The sequence below is a fragment of the Hippichthys cyanospilos genome, chromosome 10, assembly GCF_059441005.1.
Source record: "Hippichthys cyanospilos isolate Australia breed blue-spotted pipefish chromosome 10, RoL_Hcya_1.0, whole genome shotgun sequence".
In the NCBI taxonomy this organism is placed as follows: Eukaryota; Metazoa; Chordata; class Actinopteri; order Syngnathiformes; family Syngnathidae; genus Hippichthys; species Hippichthys cyanospilos.
The window spans coordinates 5,981,473-6,003,583 of NC_142378.1; the positions used below are offsets into that span (position 1 = coordinate 5,981,473).

Here is a 22,111-nt window from a genome sequence, read left to right on the forward strand (position 1 = left end):
AATACATTCTCAAAACAGAGGAAAAAGTCAGGGCTAAGCATCTTGACCAAGATGCCTAAACCGCCTCAATGCCCACGCCCCTCAGAAACAACAACAAAAGATGTCAAGAAAAAGAATGCTTGCAGTTCCATCGCCTGGGCCTGGGAGCGCTGTTGGGATATTTGACTGTTCTCCCCCCATTCGCCACTTCCGATGCACGCCTGTGCGCCACAATGCAGGAGTTTTTGTCAAACCTTATAGCTAAATGAGTTAGCGGGGCCATTTCGCCGATAGTTTGGACTAAACTGGAAAATCTCATTGAATTCTTATAATCGGACGTAGGCATGGAGACCCCCACACCCCCCGAAGGTGAGGACTTGCGCAGATGTCGTCTTTTGCGTGCTCCAGTGAGTTGGTGGCTAGCACGTATGCTAACCGCGCTAGCCTCCCCGGCGCTCTCTTTAGCTTTTCGGCTAACGAAATTCTTTTAACTCGTCTCAGTCAGCGGCCAGATTCTCCGTGATTTGATACATAAATGCTCTGGAGTACTATATTCGTGGCCAAATAAGTAACAAATGACGACAATTCCTTATAAAAAAAATGTAGGCAAATAATTACTAGTACATTTAGGCAAAATTATCCACTCTGTGTTTATCCGTATATCAGTTGGAAATGTTTCAAATCACATGAGCAAACCAAAATGCCTAAACCCAACGATTGCTATTTCATTACTGTGTCAAATTGTTGTCATTTATTTTCAAGCGACGCATAAAAAAAAAATCGTGAAAATACTCTATATAAGTCATTCCAAATTCACATACATTTCCTTACCCATGAACCGCGACCATCTCATCTGACTCATCACACCCTGCAAACTAAATTGGGAACTTTTCAGAACGAGGCCCATTCCCTCGGACATGTCTTCAAAAAAACGTTGTAGCAGTGTATAAACACGGGTTCCACCAAAACAGCTTCTGAACTGAAGCCTGTTGCTCTTATTTTGCAAATCGTCAGCCTATTAAAGTGTGTGCATGTAGGCATTCATTTTAACAGAAGCATCATCTTTTTTGCAAAGATGGCACCGCTGCATTTGAGTTGAAGTCGCTTAGTTTTCCTCTCAAGCACGTCCATGTCTGACATAAAATCGAGTAAATAGTGGGCAGACTGTTAGTAAAGCATTCTGTGCGAACCCGACACGGAACATTTGCCGATTCGCGACAAATGAAAAACATGTATGTACCAATGAAATTCATCAGTTATAATTCAAAGTTCAGGCTTTTAATGTTAGGATGTTAATGTCAGGATGTTTGCGCTTTACTATCCCGGTGGTATGTATATGCTATTGTTATTGTAGCAACTCTACCTTTACCATCTGTCATTAGTGTAGCGTTATGTTGCATTTTGCATCATTTTTCATGTATGGTATTTAACATTTCTGCCTTTTTCATTATTTCTCGGCATTTCAGTTGTGCTCTTAAGCATTCACATACAATTCCTGGAGTGATAGCGTTTGCTAACACATGAAGAATATTTCTATGCTTGTTGCAGATCAAGAGCTACGCAATGTGATTGACAAGCTGGCCCAGTTTGTGGCCCGGAATGGTCCAGAGTTTGAGAAGATGACCATGGACAAACAGAAGGATAACCCCAAGTTCTCCTTCCTGTTTGGCGGCGACTACTTCAGCTACTACAAGTGCAAGCTGGCTCTGGCGCAGCAGCAGCGTATGTACTTCCACGATGTCCGTGGCCCGTCCTAAACACATCTTTTGCTCACCTAGGACACCTGGAAACATCGCCCACCTTGGCTCACTTGTGTGTCATGTTTGTTGGCGTGCAGGTTTGCATTAAAATGTGCTTCTTCTTCACTTAGATCCCTCTACCCACGATGGGGAGGAGAATAAATCTGAAGGTATTTATTTAGACGCAAAGCTGCCAGATCCATTCAGAGTTTCAGCTTTTTACCTCTGCTTGGCGATTCTTTGCTTTGTTTTGAGTTGCTTCTTTTGTCATCGCGGCATGAATTTTTTTTTTTGTCATGCCATCTGTTTCAAATGGGACAAGATGTTGAATGTATTCCTTTGCTCCTATTTGGCCTCTTCCAAACAAAAGACAGAGCCTGGTCAGTCCCTTTCGACGTTGAACCAAATCATTTCATCCAACCAAAGTCTTCTAGCTTCGTGATAACATATGCAAAAAGTTACAGGAGTTCGAATTAGTTCATGGAATTAGCATGGATATTACATAATACGACTGACCGCAGTAGAATCACATTCAAAGCGCCTGCAATTAATCAATTACTTAGAAAACCGGATTTCTGCCAGCTTGATGTTAATGTAGAGCAGGGGTGTCTAAAGTAGGTCCTTGAGGGCCGCTGTCCTGCATGTTTTCCAGGTTTCTTTTCTCATCAGCAAGCTCAGCAGAAGCCTGGTAACGATGCTGATCATTTGAATCAGGTGTGTCAGGAAAAGAAACCTGGAAAACGTGCAGGACAGCGGCCCTCGAGGACCGACTTTAGACACCCCTGATGTAGAGTGTGAAATACCACAGTTGGGTGAACAAATTATGGTTATTGCCAATGAGAAAATGCCATACAGCTACTTTTAGAGAAGCAGAGCAGTAACACATACAAGTGGAGCACCTGACAGTATTCAGAGGCACATGTCCTTTCTGAAATTTGAGAACAACAAATGTCACTATTAGCAATTGAGGGTGAACCCCGCCGACTGCCCAAAGACAGCTGGGATAGGCACCAGAAAAAACCCGCCACTCTTGTGAGGACAAGGAGTATGGATGGTTGGATGTTCTCCTGCTCCACCTTTTTGCCTTAATTACGCTGCAACAAATATGTCCCTAAAGACAAGGTCGTTGGCGAGTAGACATATACTCCAGAGTCATATTTGTTTCCATGTAACCATAAAAACGTCCCATTTCTGTAACATGTTGCCTTTAATTTTATTAAAGCAGAAAAAAATGCATAAAGTGGTTCCTTCAAGTGAATACTTTGGCCCCAGCTGCTTGAAAAACTCTTAGCTGACTTCTATTGTGAACGGAACACAATGCTTTGGCGACGGCATCATGGAGACCGAGAAGTGATGCCTTGTTACATCTTTGCTCAGCACCTGCATGTACATGCACATGCAGCAGCTTGGTTTCATTTGAGTGGCTGAGCGACGGTAGATTTCATTATACAGTGTGCTTTGATGAACCAATGACCAGAATTGTGAATTTTTCAGATACAAGTTCTTTGCTTTGACGTTGACTTCATTTACAAGCATTCACTTTGTGTATTTGAAATGGCTAAATGATGATCTTGATGCTAACGGTAATTAGCATCTTTGTTGTGGTGCCTTCAACCCTGTTGTAAGCAACGGATGGACCTAAGTGCTTCTGCAACTTTTCGCCAGACATTAAGAGTACTTGGTTACAAATATTTGATCAGTTGCCTAGAATGATTCATATTAGTGCTGTACTGATGAGTTCTTGATGTTTTTGACTTATAGATAGAATATTCCCTACTGCAACAAAATTTTAATTTGTTTCACAGGTTGATGTCTCATGCATGCGTTTGTCCCCGAGCTGCCATTTTACGCGAACACGCATGCTCAAGCTTCGTGCGCTTCCTGTTTGCGCAGAGCTCTACAACCCGGGCGCCTTGGATGTGCTGGATATCCCGCCGCCCCCCATGGCCATGATGCCGCAGCCGCCGTCCTCCACCTCGACCACTCCCGCCACCACCGCTGCCGCCAAGGCGACCACGCCAGCCATGGATGACCTCATCCAGCAGAGTTTGTGGAACCTGCAGCAGCAGGAGCAGCATATGCACTCGCTCAGACAGGTACACGCCTCCGATGACATGGTTTTTTCAATGTACGGTACAGCAATTTTTGAAAATAAAATTCCAGTAACGTTAACCGGCCAGGGAATGTAATACTTAAGCCATAATTAAAATACATACCATGTTTCTCGGAGTGCAAGTCGATTTTTTTCACTGTATTTTCGAAACCCATATTATGGCGGTCGACTTATAACCGTATAACTCAAAACCAGACCAATTTCCCCACATATCTACGTTTGAATAACATGAATTTGAATGCGAAATAAGTAATGTTATGTCATGTACAAGGCTTAAAATTGTAGGGAATTAGTGTCACATGTATAGCGTGAAACCACTCAGTGAAATTCTTACTTTGTTCACTCCAGTGGACAGTGTCAACTGCTTATACATACACCTCTAATTTGATATAGTGTGCACTCATTTTAGAGTGTTTGCACAGAACATCGCAAAAATGCACTTTCGTCAAGTGCCGAAGCTGCAACTCGATAGATTTTTTTCAAATAAAGTCTCAAAAGGATTATTTGACTTTACATCCTTTTGAGCTGATTAGTTGTTGTTAATTGATTGATGGTTGCACCTTTTGGACTTGCGCCCGTAGGAGCAAATGAGCGCGGCCATTGCGGCGGCAGCTGAGCAGCAGATCCAGAAGTTGACGGAAGAAACGCAGCTGGACATCGGCGAGATGGACAGCCTGCTGCAGCCCATTATCGACACGTGCACCAAAGACGCCATTTCGGTAAGTGCGCGTAAGCCTCGCCTACTCGGGCCGCCCGCTGAGTGTCGTTGTCGTGTGCCAAGGCCGGTAAGAACTGGATGTTCAACAACGCCAAGACGCCACAGCACTGCGAGCTGATGACGTCGCATCTTCGCAACCGCATCACTGCCGAGGGAGCGCATTTTGAACTTCGCTTACATCTCATCTACCTGACCAATGATGTGCTACATCACTGGTAGGCAAGCTGCAAATTTGGAATACGTGGAATGACATCTGAAATATTGTAGTACAGGGGTGTCAAACTCATTTATATCGTGGGCCACATTGTAGTTCTAGTTTCTGTCGGAGGTCCATTCTGAATGTGAAGTCAATTAAATGTGACGTATGATCATCACGCATTCACACATTTTGAAATCAGAAGCAGCTAAAAACTGCTCCAAAGAGGTATTGATATCACAAAAAATTGGAAGATTTAAAGACTACTGGTACTTTAAAATTTTGTTATTTAACCAGACCTCATAATTAGCATTTCGTGGGCCACATACTGTTTCTAGTGGGCCAGATCTGAACCCCGGGCCTTAAGTTTGACACACGTGTTGTAGTATGTATTTGATTTTTTTTTTTAAACCTTATTTAACTAGGAAAAAGCCATTGAAATGTACATGTCTTTTGCAAAAATGCCCTGGAAAGCAAGGATTACATTACAGAGATTTGATGTGATATGATGATGATGTTGCAGTCAACGCAAGCAGCAGAAGGATTTGTTGGCCGCACTGCAGAAGGTTGTGGTTCCAATCTACTGCACCAGCTTCTTGGCTGTAGAAGAAGAGAAGCAGCAGAAGATCACCAGGGTAAAGTACTTTGTTTTCCTCTCTTCACGAAGCACCCATGCTGAAAACTAAACCACTTGAATAGCTCAATTTTTGTGCTTGTCCTGGTCTTATTCGCTCTCAGTTGCTGCAGCTTTGGGAAAAAAATGGCTACTTTGATGAGGAGACCATTCAGCAACTCCAGAACCCGGCACTCGGTCTGGGCCAGTACCAGGTGATAACTACAAAACTTGGAACTACCGTATTTTCTGCACTAGAAGGGGCACCTTCAATGAATGGCTCATTTTAAAACGGTTTTCAAATTCTCTCTTCTCTTAAAAACAAACAAACAAACTCCCCCCTCTATTTTCTCTACATTGTAAACTAAAAACAGGTCACTTAATTGATTCAGTGAATGTTCACAAGGCTCCCAAGACCAGAGCCTCGTTCACAGGTGATCGTTTAACAACCTACTGTACCCCTTAGAACTGTCCTTTTTTTTGTTTTGTTTTTTGCATCCAAGTTCCCCCTGACAGTATTTTGTGATTTAAAAAAACCAAACAAACAAAAGACTCAAAACAGAGTGCTGTAACATCTGTGCTTGATTGATTAACTCTAGAACTATATTGAGAAGATCTGTTTTGTTTTTTTCTGTCTTTGCTACGTGGCGGATTTCATGTACTACCTGTCTAGTCCACATAAGGGAGGGCTAGCTGTACTCTGCTGGCCATGTGACACTGCGCGTCTCTCCCGCAGGCCTCGCTGATCACAGAGTATGCCACCGTGGTGCAGCCCATCCAGTTGGCCTTCCAGCAGCAGGTCCAAGTCCTCAAGAGTCAGCACGAAGAATTCGTGGCCAGCCTCAAGCAGCAGCCCGCCCCCCAGCTGCCGGCGCCGGCCGCCGACGCAGAAAAGGCTACCGCAGCGCCATCAGCCGCTGAGACAAAGCCTTCCGTCTCGGGTCCTCCGCCAGAGGAATTTGAAGATGCTCCCTCAAGACCTCAGGAGCCCGGCAACTCCGGTGGACCCTCGGACCTCCCTCCCAAGCCCGCGTGGTACGACTCCCAGCACATGGGTCCATGGAACCCAAACCAACCGGTAAAAAGCACCATCTGATGTTAAAGTGTTTCAAGTTGTTCAGCTTGTCACGACAGGCCCGCCTTGACCTCATCCGTCCCCCCTCAGCCTCCTTTCGACCCGAACCAACCGCCCCCTCCGTGTCCGCCCTGGAACAGCCACGAGGGGATGTGGAACGACCAGAGGGAGCCGGGCAACTGGAGCGGGAATCCGCCCAGAGAAGGGGGTCCCTGGAGCGGTCCTGATCCGGGTCCCCCCTCTTGGAATTCGTACGACCAGCAGCCTCCCTGGGGGAATCAGCCCGATCAGCCGCCATGGGGCCAGAGGGAGCCGCCCTTTCCACCTCGCATGCAGGCAAAAGACAAACTCTTTCTTGCTTCTTCTACCTACATTTACAACAAACCTTTATCTCATTTTATTCTGTGTTTTTTCAGAGACCGCCCCACTTCAGAGGCCCCTTCCCCCCTCACCAGCAGCCGCCGCCCTTCAACCAGCCCCCGCCACCTCACTCTTTCGGACGCTTCCCCTCGCGCTTCATGCAGGATGACTTTCCTCCGCGACACCATTATGACCGCGCACCCTACACGCCCCACCGCTTCGACTACTCTCAGGGGGACTTCCCCAGAGGTCAGTGGGCTCACTTTTTCAAAGTAGTCCTCAGCTCTTTTTCCTACTCGTACTTCCCTTGTAATCCGTATTCCTTTTAATCAAAGTTCCATTTGCTTAACGCTGTCTTAAAACGCAAACGGAAACGAGCATTGATGTGAAGACGCCGGTCCAGATAAGGCGCACGCAACATCCTGTGCGATACAATTCATTCATCTCTCGGGTCTGCTAGCAGACATGCCGGGTCCGCCGCCCCCTCCCCATCACTCCAACCAGAGGCTCCCTCCCTCCGGCATGGGGGGCGACCATCCACCGTGGGGGGGAGCCCCGCACCCGGACTACGGGCCGCCTCCCCCGCACGGCTTCAACGGCCACTCGCCGCACGTGCGCCACCGGCAGCCGCCGCTTCCCGTCCAGGACGACCCCAGTCTGGTGCCCAACGTCCCTTACTTCGACCTCCCCGCCGGCCTCATGGCGCCGCTGGTCAAAGTGAGTCAAGGAAGTCCCTGAAAACAATTTCCGTGTCGGAGCAACCCCTACTAACCTTGTTCTCTGTTCAGCTGGAGGACTGCGACTATAAACCTCTAGATCCAAAAGACATCCGCCTGCCGCCGCCCATGCCCCCCAGCGATCGGCTGCTGGCCGCCGTGGAAGCTTTCTACAGCCCGCCCTCCCACGACCGGCCCCGCAACAGGTTGCGCTCCTCCGCCCTGGCGAACTGTTTGCAAGACTCTTAGACCCAAAGTCAAACGTGCGTTCTGTGCGCTCCACCAGTGAAGGATGGGAGCAGAACGGCCTGTACGAGTTCTTCCGAGCCAAGATGAGAGCGCGCAGGAAAAAAGGTCAAGAGAAGCGCAACAGGTGATTTCTTGGGCAGGGCTTTCTTGTCTTCAAAGGCTGTCTTAAATGGAAGTGCGCCCAGTCAACATGTTTTTGTACGGCTACGCAACAGGGCAAAGTCACCTTAATTCCCTGGTGCGAGTTCATCTTAGTTAATTCTGCTGTATATTGCGACCTTGTTGACCTCGGTCACCCCGGATCAAATGGTTTCACTGTATGTATGTGGTTTGAGCGGGGAGCAGAAAGAGACAAACAACAACCCCAAAAGACGGGTTCCGATTGACTTGATATTGTGTGTTTTCGGTGCTCAGCGTCCGCATGAGCAGTCGTTCCAGGAGTCGCTCGGGCAGCCGGGGCAGATCTTCCTCCAGGTCCAGTTCTCGCTCCTCCAAATCCAAGTCCAGATCCAGGTCCAGGTCCAGATCCAGGTCCCGGTCACGCTCATCACGTTCCCGAAGCCGCTCAAGATCCTACTCGCGCTCCAGGTTTGAGCGACCCGCTTGCGCCCGCCGCTTCGTGCTACCTTCCGCATGTCTCTTTTGGATGCCCGTAGGTCCAGGAGCGGATCCAGGTCGTCTCGGAGTCGTTCTCGCTCCAGGTCGCGTTCGCGTTCGCCCGCCAGGAGGCGCCGAGGACGCAAGTCACGCAGCTCCTCGCCCCCGTGAGTGCACGTTGGCTTCAAGTAACATTATGTTGTAACTTTTACATGTATTGAATGAACTCCTGACTGCTACTAATTTGGCAGCTTTTAGTAACACACTGGACCAGAAATTTCTTCATAACTGTATCCATTCGTAGCGCATAAGTAAAACGCTGTACAGTAACCCGATTAGTGCAACAATGTACTCGTAATAATGGTAACCTGTCGGAAACTTCATAAGCAACCGGGTAACAAATCACGCAAACTTTGTTGGTAACGAATGACATAAGAACTAGTATTATGAGGGTTTATATAGCTACAGGGGTGTGAAACGTGCGGCCCCGGAAACTGGCGTAATCCGGCCCGCGAAATGATACATACGCTCATGTTATTATTAAAGCATTTGACATGAACTTTTCTCTGTAATTAGGTAAGACTCACAAGAGAGGGATTAAAATTTGGTAACGTCAAAAGAAATCAAATTATTTATAAATAACTGAACCACTTGTGGCAGGTCCACGTCATCGGCGGGCGGCGGCTCCTCCAAAGGTCCCCCTGACTCTCGTCTGGGTGAGGAGAACAAAGGACATCAGCTGCTCATGAAAATGGGTAAGATGCGCCCGCGTTGCCGCGCGTTACGCCGCTCACGGCTTTGCGCGCGCCCTCAGGCTGGAGCGGCTCCGGGGGTCTGGGCGCCAAGGAGCAGGGCATCCAAGACCCCATCAAAGGGGGCGACATCCGCGACAAGTGGGACCAGTACAAGGGCGTGGGCGTCTCCCTGGACGACCCCTATGAGAACTACCGCAGGAACAAGAGCTTCAACTTTGTGGCGCGCATGAAGGCCCGAGAGGAAGGTACACACATCCGCGCGCTAACGTAATACACACACATACGTAACGCACATCAAAGTCCGACTGCGGTTCTCCTTTGCTTCAGTGAACCGAGAACCTCAGGAGGCTCCTCCTGCAGAATGATGTCATCAAGGAGCGCCACGCTCTCGTCAGTAACATCTTTTTACCACCTTTTCAACGTGCCCATTTCTTTTGTTTTCTCACATAATTCCGATGACTTTGACATTAGTGACCCTGTTGTAGAGCCATAGCAAGTGTTGTGCATACAGAGGCGAAATAAACTCGTAAATTTGATCCTTTTTTTTTTTTCGTTTTTATTGGGCAAAAAAATACAATGATGATTTTGACTTTGCGCAACTGGAAAGTGGTGAATTTTTTTAGAGGAAATGTGACTGCCCTCCTTTATTTGGATACATGGACACAACATGCTCTCTCTTTGGGAACGGTCGACGCCGCTCTCGTAGCCTCCAACTGACCCCCCAACGTCCCGAGACATTGTCCTCGGTTTGGCGCGGCCCGTGTCAGCAAAGAGCAGAGCGGCGAGCGCTCACCCTCCAAACGGGCCCGCTGACAGCTCGCAACATGGAACGCGGCCGTTACAGCAACCGGTGAAGGAGGAGGTGACTTGGACGCGGCGGGGGCGCTTCATTGGCGAGCCGCGCCGTGGCGTTCCAGTTCGGCAATCACCGACATGTGTTGGAAGAGGGCCGGCCGGCGGTTGAAGGTCTCCACCAGGTCGAAGGTCTGCGGGTCGTCGCCGGCGTAGAAGAGCTGCACCTGATTGGCTAAGCACTGAGCCTGCGCCACCGTCTGACAGGACAGGAAGAGGAAGAGGGGCGGGATTTGAGATGACGGGCACGGCCGGGGGACTCACCACGAAGTCGGGGTCCAGCTCGGCCGTCAGCAGCACCACGCCTTTGTCCTCCTGCAGCTCCGGGTAGTGGTAGAGGACCAGCTGGCTGGGGGCGCTCTCGCCGTGCGTCTGCGAGCATCCGCGTTAACAAAGGCGAGACGGGCGCCGGGCGCGGGCCTCACCTGGATGTTGAGCAGGGAGGTGAAGTGCAGCTGGTGGCCCGACCACTGGCCCACGAAGAACTCGTAGCCGTCCTTCCGCGGCAACGCGTACAGGAACTGCAAGCGGTCAAGAAGCTGGACGTCAACGCTGAGCCCCTTTTATGGCAAAACGCTGTCCCCCTTTGGAAGTTTTCCATCCTAGTTTGAATCCCTAGCTTAAATCCATACTTTGAAAATATTAACTAGAGTTTGAAACCCTAACACTCGTTTAATAGCCTATTCTCTGTTGGACGCGCTTACCGTGGGACACGAGCGGGCCCGGGCATTAATAAGTTGGTAGGTGGGAGCCTGCAAAAGAAAGGGAGGTCGGCGCAGAGGCGGGCGGGGCGCGGCGGTTGCGGTCTCGCCTCGAGACGGCAAGGCTCACAGGGATGACGGCGCTGATGGTGTCCTTGTCGGCAAAATACCTCATCCAAATCTGAGGCGCACAAACAACAAACACGTGAGGCGAGCAATCGGATCATGTTTTCGCGCCAAATTAGGACCCCCGAATCCACAATGAAAAAACAATTTTCTTCATTTGGCGGTTTTGCTAGGCAACGTCAGGAAAATCGGCAAAAACACTTTGAAATGGGGGGAGCTCTCCATGATAGCAATTGTTAAATCAATGCGTTATTGGCTGCGCCTCAAAATAAACAAGAATAAGGATGAGCTAAATGAATAAAAAAGTCACTTTTGGGTTTGGCACAGTCAAAATATCTTGATGTTTCCTTTCCAAAAAAATAGCATGTTGACAGGATTCATTCCTGACTGAAAATCATTCGATAATTGCTTGTACTGCAAATTAAACAATATCAAGGATCATCTAAAAAAGAAAAGTTAGTTTAGGAAAAAACTTTTTTTTTTTCGCCAAGAAAATAAAAAACTGCATGTTGACACCGTGTAAGATTTAGACCATTTTTTAATTACGGACAGCATTTACTATTGTTCGTAGCTATAGCAAACATGGCCGCCTCCAAAGAGGTGCCACCTCCCATGAAATATCATTTCATGTTAACTAGACCTCCCAGTATATTTCAAACATACCGTTGGTCGTTAAGAACACATTTATTTGCATGTTTTTTAAATTTATAATCATTTAATTTATTCCTTTTTAATTAAAAACGCTCTAAATCTTACACAGTGTCCCTTTAAGCCTGAGAGACTGGATTCATGCTTGATGAAATGGAGAAGACGTTTTTGGTGTCACCTCTGCGATCTCGTCACCGGTCTTGTCTCGGATCCGCTCCAGGTTGACGATGGAGCCCAGCGACTAAAACACAACCCCGCCATCTTCATCATCATCATTATCGTGGTGAGGAAGCGCACGAGTGGAGGCCACACCTTGTTTTTGGTGAAGGCCGCGCCCCCGCCGGCGGCCGGCTTGTCTGGCGTCTCCAACTGCCAACAGTTTCCCAAATTACAAATTGGGATTTGGCGCCACAAAAAAAAAAAAAAAAAACTTTGGAGGGAGCCCACCTGCCGCTCCAGTGCTCGGATAAAGTCCGCTTGCTCGGAGCTTCCCATCACTTCTTTCTTGGACTCGGAGCGTTTCTCCATTCGGGCTTTGAATTCCTCGGGCTTGGAACTGAAAGGAAGAAAAAAAAGGGGGGGGGGGGGGGGCACGTTTTTCTCCATTAAAAAAAAGTTTTTCTCCATTAAACATATATCTAATTCCAAATTAAATCAAAATTGTGTCCTCTGTGGAAATAAAGAGGGGCGATTTGGATTTCAACCAGGTGTTTTGTGGAGAAATATCCTTCAAAAGAGTCAAAGCTGCGGCATTCAAGCGAATCATTTGAGCAGTAGCCATAAAGTGCCACTAGGGGGCAGTGTTGCCCCACTCGGTACTATTAAGCGACGGCCGTTCGACTCCGTTTGTAAAACAATAACAATAACATTACATTTACGCCATCAAAACAAGGCAAAAGATTACAAACTATTATTAATTTGATTAAAATCCATTTAATATGGAGTAGCTTTGAATAGAAAACGGAGCCGAATGAATTGTATTTAAATTTAATTTTGATGTGTGAAAAAATTATTTTTATCACTACTCGTTAGACATTTATATTTATATATAGTGGTTATATAATTTATAATTAAAAAAAGCTAATCAAATTAAACGTATAATTACTCAGGGGTCTCATTTAATCAATATTTAATATTGTCTGTGTCCTCATTTTAATTGAGTGTGCGAGTTTTTTTTTTTTTTTTTTTACAGTGTACTTTATGATTGCAATGGATTACTTCTGGGGGGATTTTATGACGTTATTAAAATATTGACTTGGTTGATTATAACTTATTTCCGTTGGGAATTGGAAAGGCAACGGTATCGAGGGACGAATTTTGTCGATATCTGCGAAAAGGCGTGAAAATATCGCGATCCTGATTTGATATCGGCACCAGTATCATATAATGATACAAAGCTTCGGGCTCACGTCGTGACATCGTCAGTGGTCCGCACTGTTTTGTTAGCACATGTGAAGCGGAATGAAAAAGTAGGTCGTTTACAAATATCGACACTAACTTAAGAGTCAACACTTAAATGGCGCATAACTCATTAGTTTTGTCTGCTAACTGCAAAGTGTAAATGTTCGTACATGTATTGTAAAGAGCAGACTGACCTGCGCATTTTCTGGATTTTTTGCTGGTATTTACTGTAGTACGGATTGTCCTCCAAGTCGGGCTCTTTCCGCAACGAGAAGGCCCGGAAGCGTTCGGGTACGAGGCCGGGCATGAGCGCCCTGATGCCGGTGGCCCGGACCATAAACATCCCCCTGTACAGACAAGTCATCTGCAGCAGGGCGGCCGCCATCTTGCCGTCACGCGCGTCCCACATGGATTGGGCTCCGGCCGCCGGCTGTGCATCGCCACTAAGGTTCCGCATCCAAGTACAACGCCAAAACACTACGTGAAAAAGCCCAAAACGGTTAAAACATAAATAAAACGATATTGCGGAAGAAATAACATTTCGACAAAGAGAAATATCAATATCAAGGTCATTAATGTTGAGGATTGAGTAAAGATGTGTCATAATGTTTATTTGAAAAAATTGTACTTTTAATCACTGATACCTGACTGACTTGTTTTACACAAAGATTTTTTAAATTTGAACATTCATTCAATAAGTTCATATTAATACTGAAACCTAAATGAATCACGGTAGCAGCCACGGTCAGGTCCATTCGGCTCATGGCCATTTTTCCCACCTTAAAAGTTTTATTGAACCAGTTAATAAACAGTGCAACACTTAAACATCTATATGAAGAAGAAGAAGAAGAAAAAAAAGATATTATCCCCCCCAAAATCCACACTGAAAAAAATCACTTTTTAAACAAATAGGTAAACAAATATTTACAGAAAAAATCATGCATTTAACAGATTCAAGAATTTTTTGCTTTGTTGTAATAATAATAATAATAATAATAATAATAATAATAATAATAATAATAATAATAATAATAATAATAATAATAATAATGGTTGATTTCATTAAATCCTCACACAAGTGAACAAACAAATGTGATGTTGTTTCAATAGCGTCACCATCATCGATATACTTAAATATCATATGATTCTAATTAATATAATAATTAATATAAGATAATAATATGTACTACCTTGGATTTAGACGTAGCATAATGTTTACAAGGTAAAAATGTTTATAAGCTAAAAGCCAAACTCGCGTCCATTTTATATCAGCCATTTGAGGATTGTAGATCACACTGTAGGCACACTTTTGTATTTTTTTTGTTGTACATTTATTTCAATTCATGCCACTGAATTCAATTTCATCGAGCATTAGCATATGATAGTTGAGGGTTTGAGGTGGTTTGCAAAAGGTTGCAACTCGCTCATCATGTGACTGACTGAGATTTCTCTCCTTGTATTGACCTCCTGCAGCTCCTCCCCCCTTCATTCTCTCGCTCTCTTTGTTATGGGGGGGGGCATGTAGAAGATGTATATTTTATGTGCGGCTCTGGAGGCTTTTACCATTAATTATAGAGAAACGCTAAGCTCTCCATTTGCCCGACAGATGTTATTTTTTACTTAAGGAGAGAAAGGGGACTCTTCCATAATTCACATGGAATCCCCTTCACAAGAGAACAAATAAATAAATGAATAAATAAATCAAGCAAAAGCCAAAACCACAAACATTTGGTCACTCGCCTCGCGTAGGCTCATGTCACACACACGCACACGTACACACACACCTGCTGTGTTTGCTGTGCGTTCTCCCTTTAAGTGCTCTCATAAAAAAATATGGAGCAGCTACTGCTGTGTGGTTTCATTTTTTATTTAGCCTGCTTTTCAAAAGTATTCCAACAAATCACTTCCATGCATAACAGCTCTTTTTGCAACCTTTTTTTTTTTGAAAAGCTGCATTGTTTTTGCTCCAGTGTGAGGAAATGCAGCAAAACAACTCCGCAGTAAAAAGAATGGAACAAAAAACATTTTTAATTCATTGTTACCATTGATTAAAACCTCTTTGACATCATTCAACTGTCAAAGCAACATCCACGGTATTGCAAATAACGTTCAATATATTATATATGTATATACATAATATTACTATATATTATATGTACTAGTTTTATCTATATAGGTATTTACTTTTTCTTTTATCGAAGGCAAGGACTGTTGAAATCATATGCTACTAAAAAGTGAATTTGTGTCATAGTCACACATCTTTTCTCAAAAAAGCAAATTTTCTCCTTTAGTCCAAATTAGCTAAGTGTCACTCAAATGACCTACTTTCAAACAGTGATTACTACAGTATGGAATAAGGTAGGATCTCGCTTTTTTTTCTGGGTAAATAATGAAATCCAATATTTCATACGGCACCAGCAATGTCTACATAGTCATAGAATACAATATTCTGTGGGCCTTAAAAAATCGGCTTGCACTCTATGGCTCAGGCCGCCAAAATGTGGATGGCAAGCCGCATTTGGCCCCCGGCCGTCATTTGGACACAACTGAGCTACGTCATACATTTTAATGTCATTTCTTTCTTGTTTTTTCATATCAGCTAGAAGCCTTTTCGTGACATCATTTCATCCAAAAAGTATCAAAGCCCGTGATGAAATTTTCTTGGACCGGCATCAAAAGTCATGGCGAAAGGCGGCGGCGGAGTGAGATTGCGCGCGCAGCGGGGGTTTCATGTCAGGCCTTGGGGTTTTGGGGGTCTTGGGAGCATCCGCTCGGCAAGTTGAAATGGTACCCCTGGGTGGGCGCGCCACGCGCTTCCCATCCCGCCGTTTCACACAAGGCGCGTCATTAAAAGTGCATGAGTGTGTCTAGGAATCAAGACAGTGACTCTGGCGTTATTTATTCATGCGCAGCGCTATTAGAGCGCGCGCGGCGGCCGACTTTCACGTGCGTATGACAAAAGACGGTGCCCGATATTGTTGCCAGCGCTGGAGGGGATGGAAGAGGTCAATAGCTTGACCTTTGAATATTTGGGGGTGACTCTTGTGGCCCCTGAGATCCTGGAGGAGGGGTCGCGTCTTCAAGGGCCTCTTTCCGCCATCGATTAAGGATTTGGGACCCCTGCGGGGGTCCCTGCTGGCTTCTGCCTCCGCCGGCTGTGACGCAGCGCATCCGGACACACGATGGAGAAAAAAGAAAACACACACACACAATACACTAGTATTTATTCTCTTTATTGTGGCATCAAGGAACATTGGTTATATCATAAGCAAGTTGATATCAACATTGATTTTAAGCAAAAGGAAAAACTCCCAAATGTAAGACACACTTAAAAAAAAACACACAAATGAAGGCCAAACGTATGAGTGTGTCCTACAAACGAGGACTTTGTAATTAGACTTTTTAAAATTCGAAACCATTCGAGGAAGATTGATCCGTCAGCTATATAAGCCGAGTTTTAACACACATGTGCATTTTTATAGCGACAGTATTCTTACTTGGAATAATTACCGTAACGGGAGGAGTTAGAGGGCGGAAGTCAGTTAGCTAGAGGGCGGAAGTCCCCGTTAGCAGCTAACAGCAGCTAATGTTTATCTAGCTTAGTTTGTTACACGAAAAGATATTGCATTTATTATTAATTGCGATCTCATAAACTTGTTGAAACGCGGATGGTCCGCAACTTCTATTCTATTCTATTCTATTCTATTCTATTCTATTCTATTCTATTCTATTCTATTCTATTCTATTCTAAAGTCTAATGGCATTTTGTCCACAAAATTAAATTGTGACACACGCAGGCAAAACGTGCACATTAAATAATCGAGCACTCTTGAACTTCTCCAAGTCGCCAGCAGATCGCGCTGCTCACACAAGAAAAAGAGCAACAACACGAACGGCTCCGAGGGCACAGGAAGGCCAAATAAGTAAGACTGTCCGAGCAGGGATTTTTATTTTTTAAACGAAGTGGCATTGTTTGCAGTTAAAAAATAAAAATAAAAATCGAGTTTCAAGCACTGTATGAAATCTTGCCAATAATAAATCAGAATTGTAGGGCGATTCGGCTTCAAAATCCTTCAATAATAAACCTTCACTTTTCTCATTTTCTGCCACAAATTCATCAATCATGTCATTCTATGAAAGGCTTCATGAGTTCAGCTTTCTTATCATTAATACAATTTTTATTACATGTTTTAATAAATAAATTGACGAATCACAGTAATTGTGTTGCAAACGTGCGCTAATGTTAGCTTACGCTCAGAATAGAAACTGTTTAGCTAGCTCTTACTGCTGACCAAGAGGGCAAATTCACCAATGTAAATAAGACAGAACTGAAAAAAGAAGGAGAGGTAGTCATTAAAGTAAGGCTAACAATTTTATAAAAATATGAAAATATTAGAAAGCATTTGGAAAAAAAATTGAGCGGATCATATGATTCACTGCTTCCTTGTTCTTCTAGCATGCTAAAAAGGTTATGCTAACAGGATTGTGACATCTTGTGGGACGCCCCTTCTATCAATAATAATTCTTTTTTGAAATGTGAAGAGACAACACACACACACACACGCACACACACACACACACACACACACACACACACACACACACACACACACACACACACACACACAGAATCTATTTGAACGGTTTCATTTTATATTCACTTTGGTCATTACAGGGTGTGGGAAAAGAGGTAAATAACATTTTATAGGGTACTACAGACCTATTTAGTATTTTGTTCTACTTTTTTAAAATTTGGTCTCAGGACTAGTGAATTTACTCTGAAACGGTCTAAAACGATATTTTGTATGTGGATTATTTCCAATTTGATAGGTGGGATGTAAAATGTCCTCCAATTCTGGATTGATCCGCATGTTGAGAACATAAAGCAGTCCAAAAAATGGGATGGACTGCAAGATCATCCGCAGCCCAGATCAGGGAAAGCAGCGGAAAATATTTCTGCGCTAAACCCGCTCGGTCACGGATTGTGCCTCACAGCAATCGTGCACTGAATTGTCAGACGCTCGGAGCAATGTGAGCAGACGCGTCGTCACGACGAAGCAGACGCCGATTGTCCGAAGCTGCAACTCACGTATGCATTCAGTAAGGTAAGCGATGCTGCAAGATTTTTATTTTTCCTGGTCAATATGGACTTTTACAATTTTGAACAACTATCAAGGCATCGTATTTCTTGGATTATGAACGGCGACGAATTATAAAATGCTCCAACAAAAATTCACAAAATGGATTTTTGTCATTTATATGCCGTACAGTATATGTAACGTCAGACATGCAGAAAGATGTTATGGACGTTTTTTACATTTTTGTTTTTACTAAAAAAAAAAAAAAAAAAAAAAAAAAAAGTGTACATGCCTGCACAATTAGAAATAAGAGCGGCACCAGTATATATAACACCCATACACTGGGTTTGATAGAGTCCTGCACCAATGCAACAGTAACGCGCCTGTTGCATTTACTATTGGAGAGTGCCCCCAGTGGTGAATAAATGAGCAGTTCAAGTACAAAATCAATACTTCCATAGCATGTTTTTCTGTGTCCCATTGTTTACCAGGAGATCGCTCCCTGGTGGCTAGTAAAAAAAAAAGTAATTTCAGCTTAAATTTACATTAGTTCCTTAATTTATAACACAGTTTTACATGAATTACATTTATGACAAAGGCCCATGTCAATAGTTGTCAAAATGCAAAATTTTGGTACCGCTAATCAGACCAAGAGGGCAATCTAACTCTTCCACAATTGTCATTCTGCGAACTCACGCGCTCGTACCTGGAAGGGCAAAGACATGGCCAGGACGCATCAGGAGCGCGCCGCTGACAGCTGTCACTTTGGCTGCGCCCCATGTTGATGAGGCGGGGCCAAATCAAGGCCGCCGTGTCGCCGAGCGCCTCGCCTTGCTCCTTAATGCTTCCTCTGCGTGTGGGGGAAGTGTGCCAAGACGTAGAGGGGAGGTCAGCGGGGTCATCAACAGCGCCAAGAGCGGGGCTACCGACCACCTCCGTGATGCGCGATGGCGAGCAAAAACGTACCGGAAATGAAAACGAAACCGGGGGGCGTAAATCTCTTTTCATGCTTGTTAGCACCGATGCACGGGAAGGGTATATTGTTTCTTTTCAAATTAAGAACAAATGAACTGGAACATGAAAAGACCTCCTTTGAAAAAAGGCATGTGGATGAAAAAACGAGAAGCATCCATCCATCCATTCATCCAGTCATTAGCCATATCTTTCATCCATCCAATTAGTCACTTCCATCCGTCCGTCCATCATCTGGCATTGAATTGGCAGCCAGGGGCAAGGTGGCTGTTGGTAATCTTGGCAGATACCCAAACGGCCGATCCATGGCGGTTTAAGCACTACAGATAACGGTATGAACGTGCCAAAAATGAATAAATGCTCTAAATTTATAAATGTATAAAGTCATTGATTACTTTAATGAATCAACTGCTAAAGTAGTTGATTACTTTGGTACTTATATACTTAAGTCATTAATGACTTCATCCAGTAAAAGTGCCATAGGTTTAAGTAATTAATTACTTTATTTACTCAAAGTACAAGAAGTTTAAGCACTAAGTGTACTAAAGTACCAAAAGTAATTCACTACTTTATGTATAAAGGAATTGATAAATTTCATGACTCAAGCACTAAAGTACTTGATTACTTTGGTACTTACATACTTGAGTAATAAGTAACATGGGCCCCACCTGAAATAATGATGGTTTGCAACGGATTTAATTCATCCTTTAACGGTTCATCATTCTTGCTTGGTTTGGCTTGATCTTTGTCTTTAGCGCCGCCTCTGGCCGCTGTCGATATTACATCTTGTGGTGAAGAACGACGACGTGGCTCCACCTGGTGCGCGCACTTTGTGTGAAATGTGACGCACGAGTGTCTGTTAGTTGTACTTTCTTAATAAGAATGTTTTCATCTATAATTATATGGCCCAAAAGAGTTTGTTTATTGATCCAACAACTTGTGACTGTGAATAACATGCTAGCTAATTATAATATGTTATATAGTGCTGCCTTGTTTGCGTTGAGCATTTTTCTGGATTACGAGGTTAGCGGCAACCTTTCGACTCCACGGGCGCCGCCTTCTGGCCGCATCATGAATTCGTGGCCGCACGCGCGCACGCGTGTTCTTAGATCGGTCAAGCCCGCCTTTTACTTGACTCCTGTGCAGGTCCGCTGTGCACTGCACGCATGCAACATTTAAATATTTCACATGCTACTCTTGACAGCTGACACACACACACACACAACGGTGACAACTTCATAAATGCTCCATGAGGAGAGTCACCCCCAAAGCACATGTCAAAGAGTGGTTGTTGTTTTCATTGATGATAAATGATAAAAACATGGCGTTTTCCCCCATAATAGCACAGGGCATTCATTTTGTACAAAAAAAAAATCATGTTGAAGGTGCAGCCGGATAGTTTCTCTTATCGATAACTAGCGGGTCCTCCTTTATGCAAAATAAACGTGTAAATAATTGAAAGTCGAGGCACTCTTCAGAAGGATTTGGTCTGAAAAAGCAAAATCTTTCTTCATTGAAGACGTTTGACTTCGATTGGGTTCTTGGTCTCCAGTCTCTGTTATTGAGAAGTCTGACGACGGATCCTCCTCTATGCTTGATAAACTTCTTGAACGTTCCCCCCGACGGTGCAGCCGTATAGTCTCTCTCATCGACAGCGAGTCGTCCTCCATACGTAATAAACTTTCAAAAGGCAAAAGTAGAGCCCACTTTTCGAACCCGTTGGTCCGAAAAGGCCGAAACCTTCTCCCTTCATTGAAGACGTTAGACTTCCAGCGTGTTCTTTGTCTCCCGTCTCTCTTATTGAGAACCCCGACGGCGGGTTCCTCGGATAAACTTGTCAAACTTTCCTGTTCCGGCCATGCCCGAGATTTCACGGGCACCTTTTGGTCTCTTGTCAAATGTCGACGCGGAGCGGCCGCGGTCCGGCTCGTGAGCCTAATGAAGACGCCGCACTTGAGTTAGAGCGCCGCGTTAGCATCTGATTGGGAATTGATCAGGCCGTTCTGGACCGGGGGAGGGGGAGCCTCGTGTTAGAGAGAAAAATCGACGGAGGCCAGGAAGAGAGAGATATTGTTTGTCCAGCGGATGTCAGCTCCGTTTAAGGTCAAGGAGCGGCGGCGGCGCTGCTTGGCTGGACCACGGTCATCCCCGAGAAGAAAATCAATTACTTTTTCACGCCAAATGCACTACACAAACTTGACAAGTGTTTTTCATATCTGGAGTTGAATCGGGGTGAGCGATCAAGACGTCCCACTTTTTGAATTTTTTTATTCCTAATAATAAGACTTTTGTTGGGGCCATGTGCATTTCAATCACATACTCGGCATAAAACCGTATTATACATGGTCATTACTCTTGATGGTTTAAAACCGTACCTTGAAGCCCTAACTCTAGTGTAAAACTTGACTTTGAAGCCCTACACTTTGTATAAAACCCTTCTTTGAAACCCCAACCCTAGTCTAAAACGCTACATCGAAATTCTACCCCTAGTTTAAAAGCCTCATTTGAACCCCTGACTTTAATTTAAACTCTTCCTTGAAACCCGAACTCTTGTTTATATCTTGACTTTGAAACCCTAACCCTAAACCCTACTTTGAAACCCTAACCCTAAAACCCTTCTTTGAAAACTTGTTAGCTTTAACCCCTAACCCTAGTTTAAAACCCTACTTTGCAACCCTAACCCTAGTTTAAAACCCTTATTTGAATCCCGAGCTTTAAACTCTTCCTTGAAACCATAACCCTAGTTTAAATGCTTACTTTGAAACCCTAACCCTAAACCCTACTTTGAAACACTAACCCTAAAACCCTAACGATAATTTTAATCCCTAACCCTAGTTTAAAACCCTACTTTGAAACCCTAACCCTAGTTTAGAACCCTTTTTTGCATCCCGAGCTTTAAACTCTTCCTTGAAACCATAACCCTAGCTTAATTGCTTACTTTGAAACCCTAACCCTAAAACTCTACTTTGAAAGCCTAACGTTAGTTATAAACCCTAAACCTAGTTTAAAAACCTACTTTGAAACCCTAATCCTAGTTTAGAACCCTTATTTGAATCCCGGGCTTTAAACTCTTCCTTGAAACCATAACCCTAGTTTAAATGCTTACTTTGAAACCCTAAAACCCTACTTTAAAAACCTAACATTAGTTTTAAACCTTAACCCTAGTTTAAAACCCTACTTTGAAACCCTAACCCTAGTTAAAAAAACCTTACTTGAATCCCTA

General features: G+C 44.4%; 2 protein-coding genes across 4 annotated transcripts; one reads left to right on the forward strand and one right to left on the reverse strand.

Moving 5' to 3' along the window:
• The first annotated feature begins 194 nt into the window (after positions 1-194).
• On the forward strand, positions 195-9,646 carry cherp (calcium homeostasis endoplasmic reticulum protein). Of its 3 annotated transcripts, none has more exons than XM_088426163.1 (19): positions 195-348; positions 1,528-1,701; positions 1,850-1,888; positions 3,612-3,814; positions 4,413-4,550; positions 4,613-4,764; positions 5,269-5,380; positions 5,484-5,573; positions 6,095-6,436; positions 6,524-6,769; positions 6,850-7,042; positions 7,254-7,510; positions 7,582-7,715; positions 7,796-7,882; positions 8,173-8,346; positions 8,415-8,522; positions 9,016-9,110; positions 9,170-9,355; positions 9,438-9,646. In XM_088426163.1, exons 1-19 carry the CDS (start codon positions 324-326, stop codon positions 9,473-9,475), a joined length of 2,793 nt encoding a protein of 930 aa, XP_088282289.1. In that variant the 5' UTR covers positions 195-323; the 3' UTR covers positions 9,476-9,646. The 3 variants fall into 3 exon arrangements, with proteins under 3 accessions (XP_088282289.1, XP_088282290.1, XP_088282291.1); XM_088426164.1 differs by having other exon boundaries at positions 7,257-7,510; XM_088426165.1 differs by lacking the exon at positions 1,850-1,888.
• A 1-nt stretch (position 9,647) lies between these two features.
• Positions 9,648-13,262, reverse strand: atpaf1 (ATP synthase mitochondrial F1 complex assembly factor 1). Its single transcript, XM_088426166.1, has 9 exons — positions 13,033-13,262; positions 11,885-11,993; positions 11,750-11,806; positions 11,616-11,678; positions 10,794-10,844; positions 10,667-10,714; positions 10,388-10,483; positions 10,227-10,334; positions 9,648-10,162 (listed from the first exon to the last, which is right to left on the reverse strand). The coding sequence occupies exons 1-9, from the start codon at positions 13,245-13,247 to the stop codon at positions 9,998-10,000; spliced, it is 912 nt and encodes a 303-aa protein (XP_088282292.1). The 5' UTR covers positions 13,248-13,262; the 3' UTR covers positions 9,648-9,997.
• Between the last annotated feature and the right edge of the window lie 8,849 nt (positions 13,263-22,111).

Coding starts and splice junctions, on each gene's coding strand:
- cherp (XM_088426163.1), top strand. CDS start 324: ATGGAGACCCCCACACCCCCCGAAG. Junction 1,889..3,611: donor GGAGGAGAATAAATCTGAAG/GTATTTATTTAG, acceptor CTGTTTGCGCAG/AGCTCTACAACCCGGGCGCC. Junction 9,356..9,437: donor CATGAAGGCCCGAGAGGAAG/GTACACACATCC, acceptor CCTTTGCTTCAG/TGAACCGAGAACCTCAGGAG.
- atpaf1 (XM_088426166.1), bottom strand. CDS start 13,247: ATGTGGGACGCGCGTGACGGCAAGATGGCGGCCGCCCTGCTGCAGATG. Junction 10,335..10,387: donor CCTCCCTGCTCAACATCCAG/GTGAGGCCCGCG, acceptor GGATGCTCGCAG/ACGCACGGCGAGAGCGCCCC. Junction 10,163..10,226: donor AGCTGGACCCCGACTTCGTG/GTGAGTCCCCCG, acceptor CTGTCCTGTCAG/ACGGTGGCGCAGGCTCAGTG.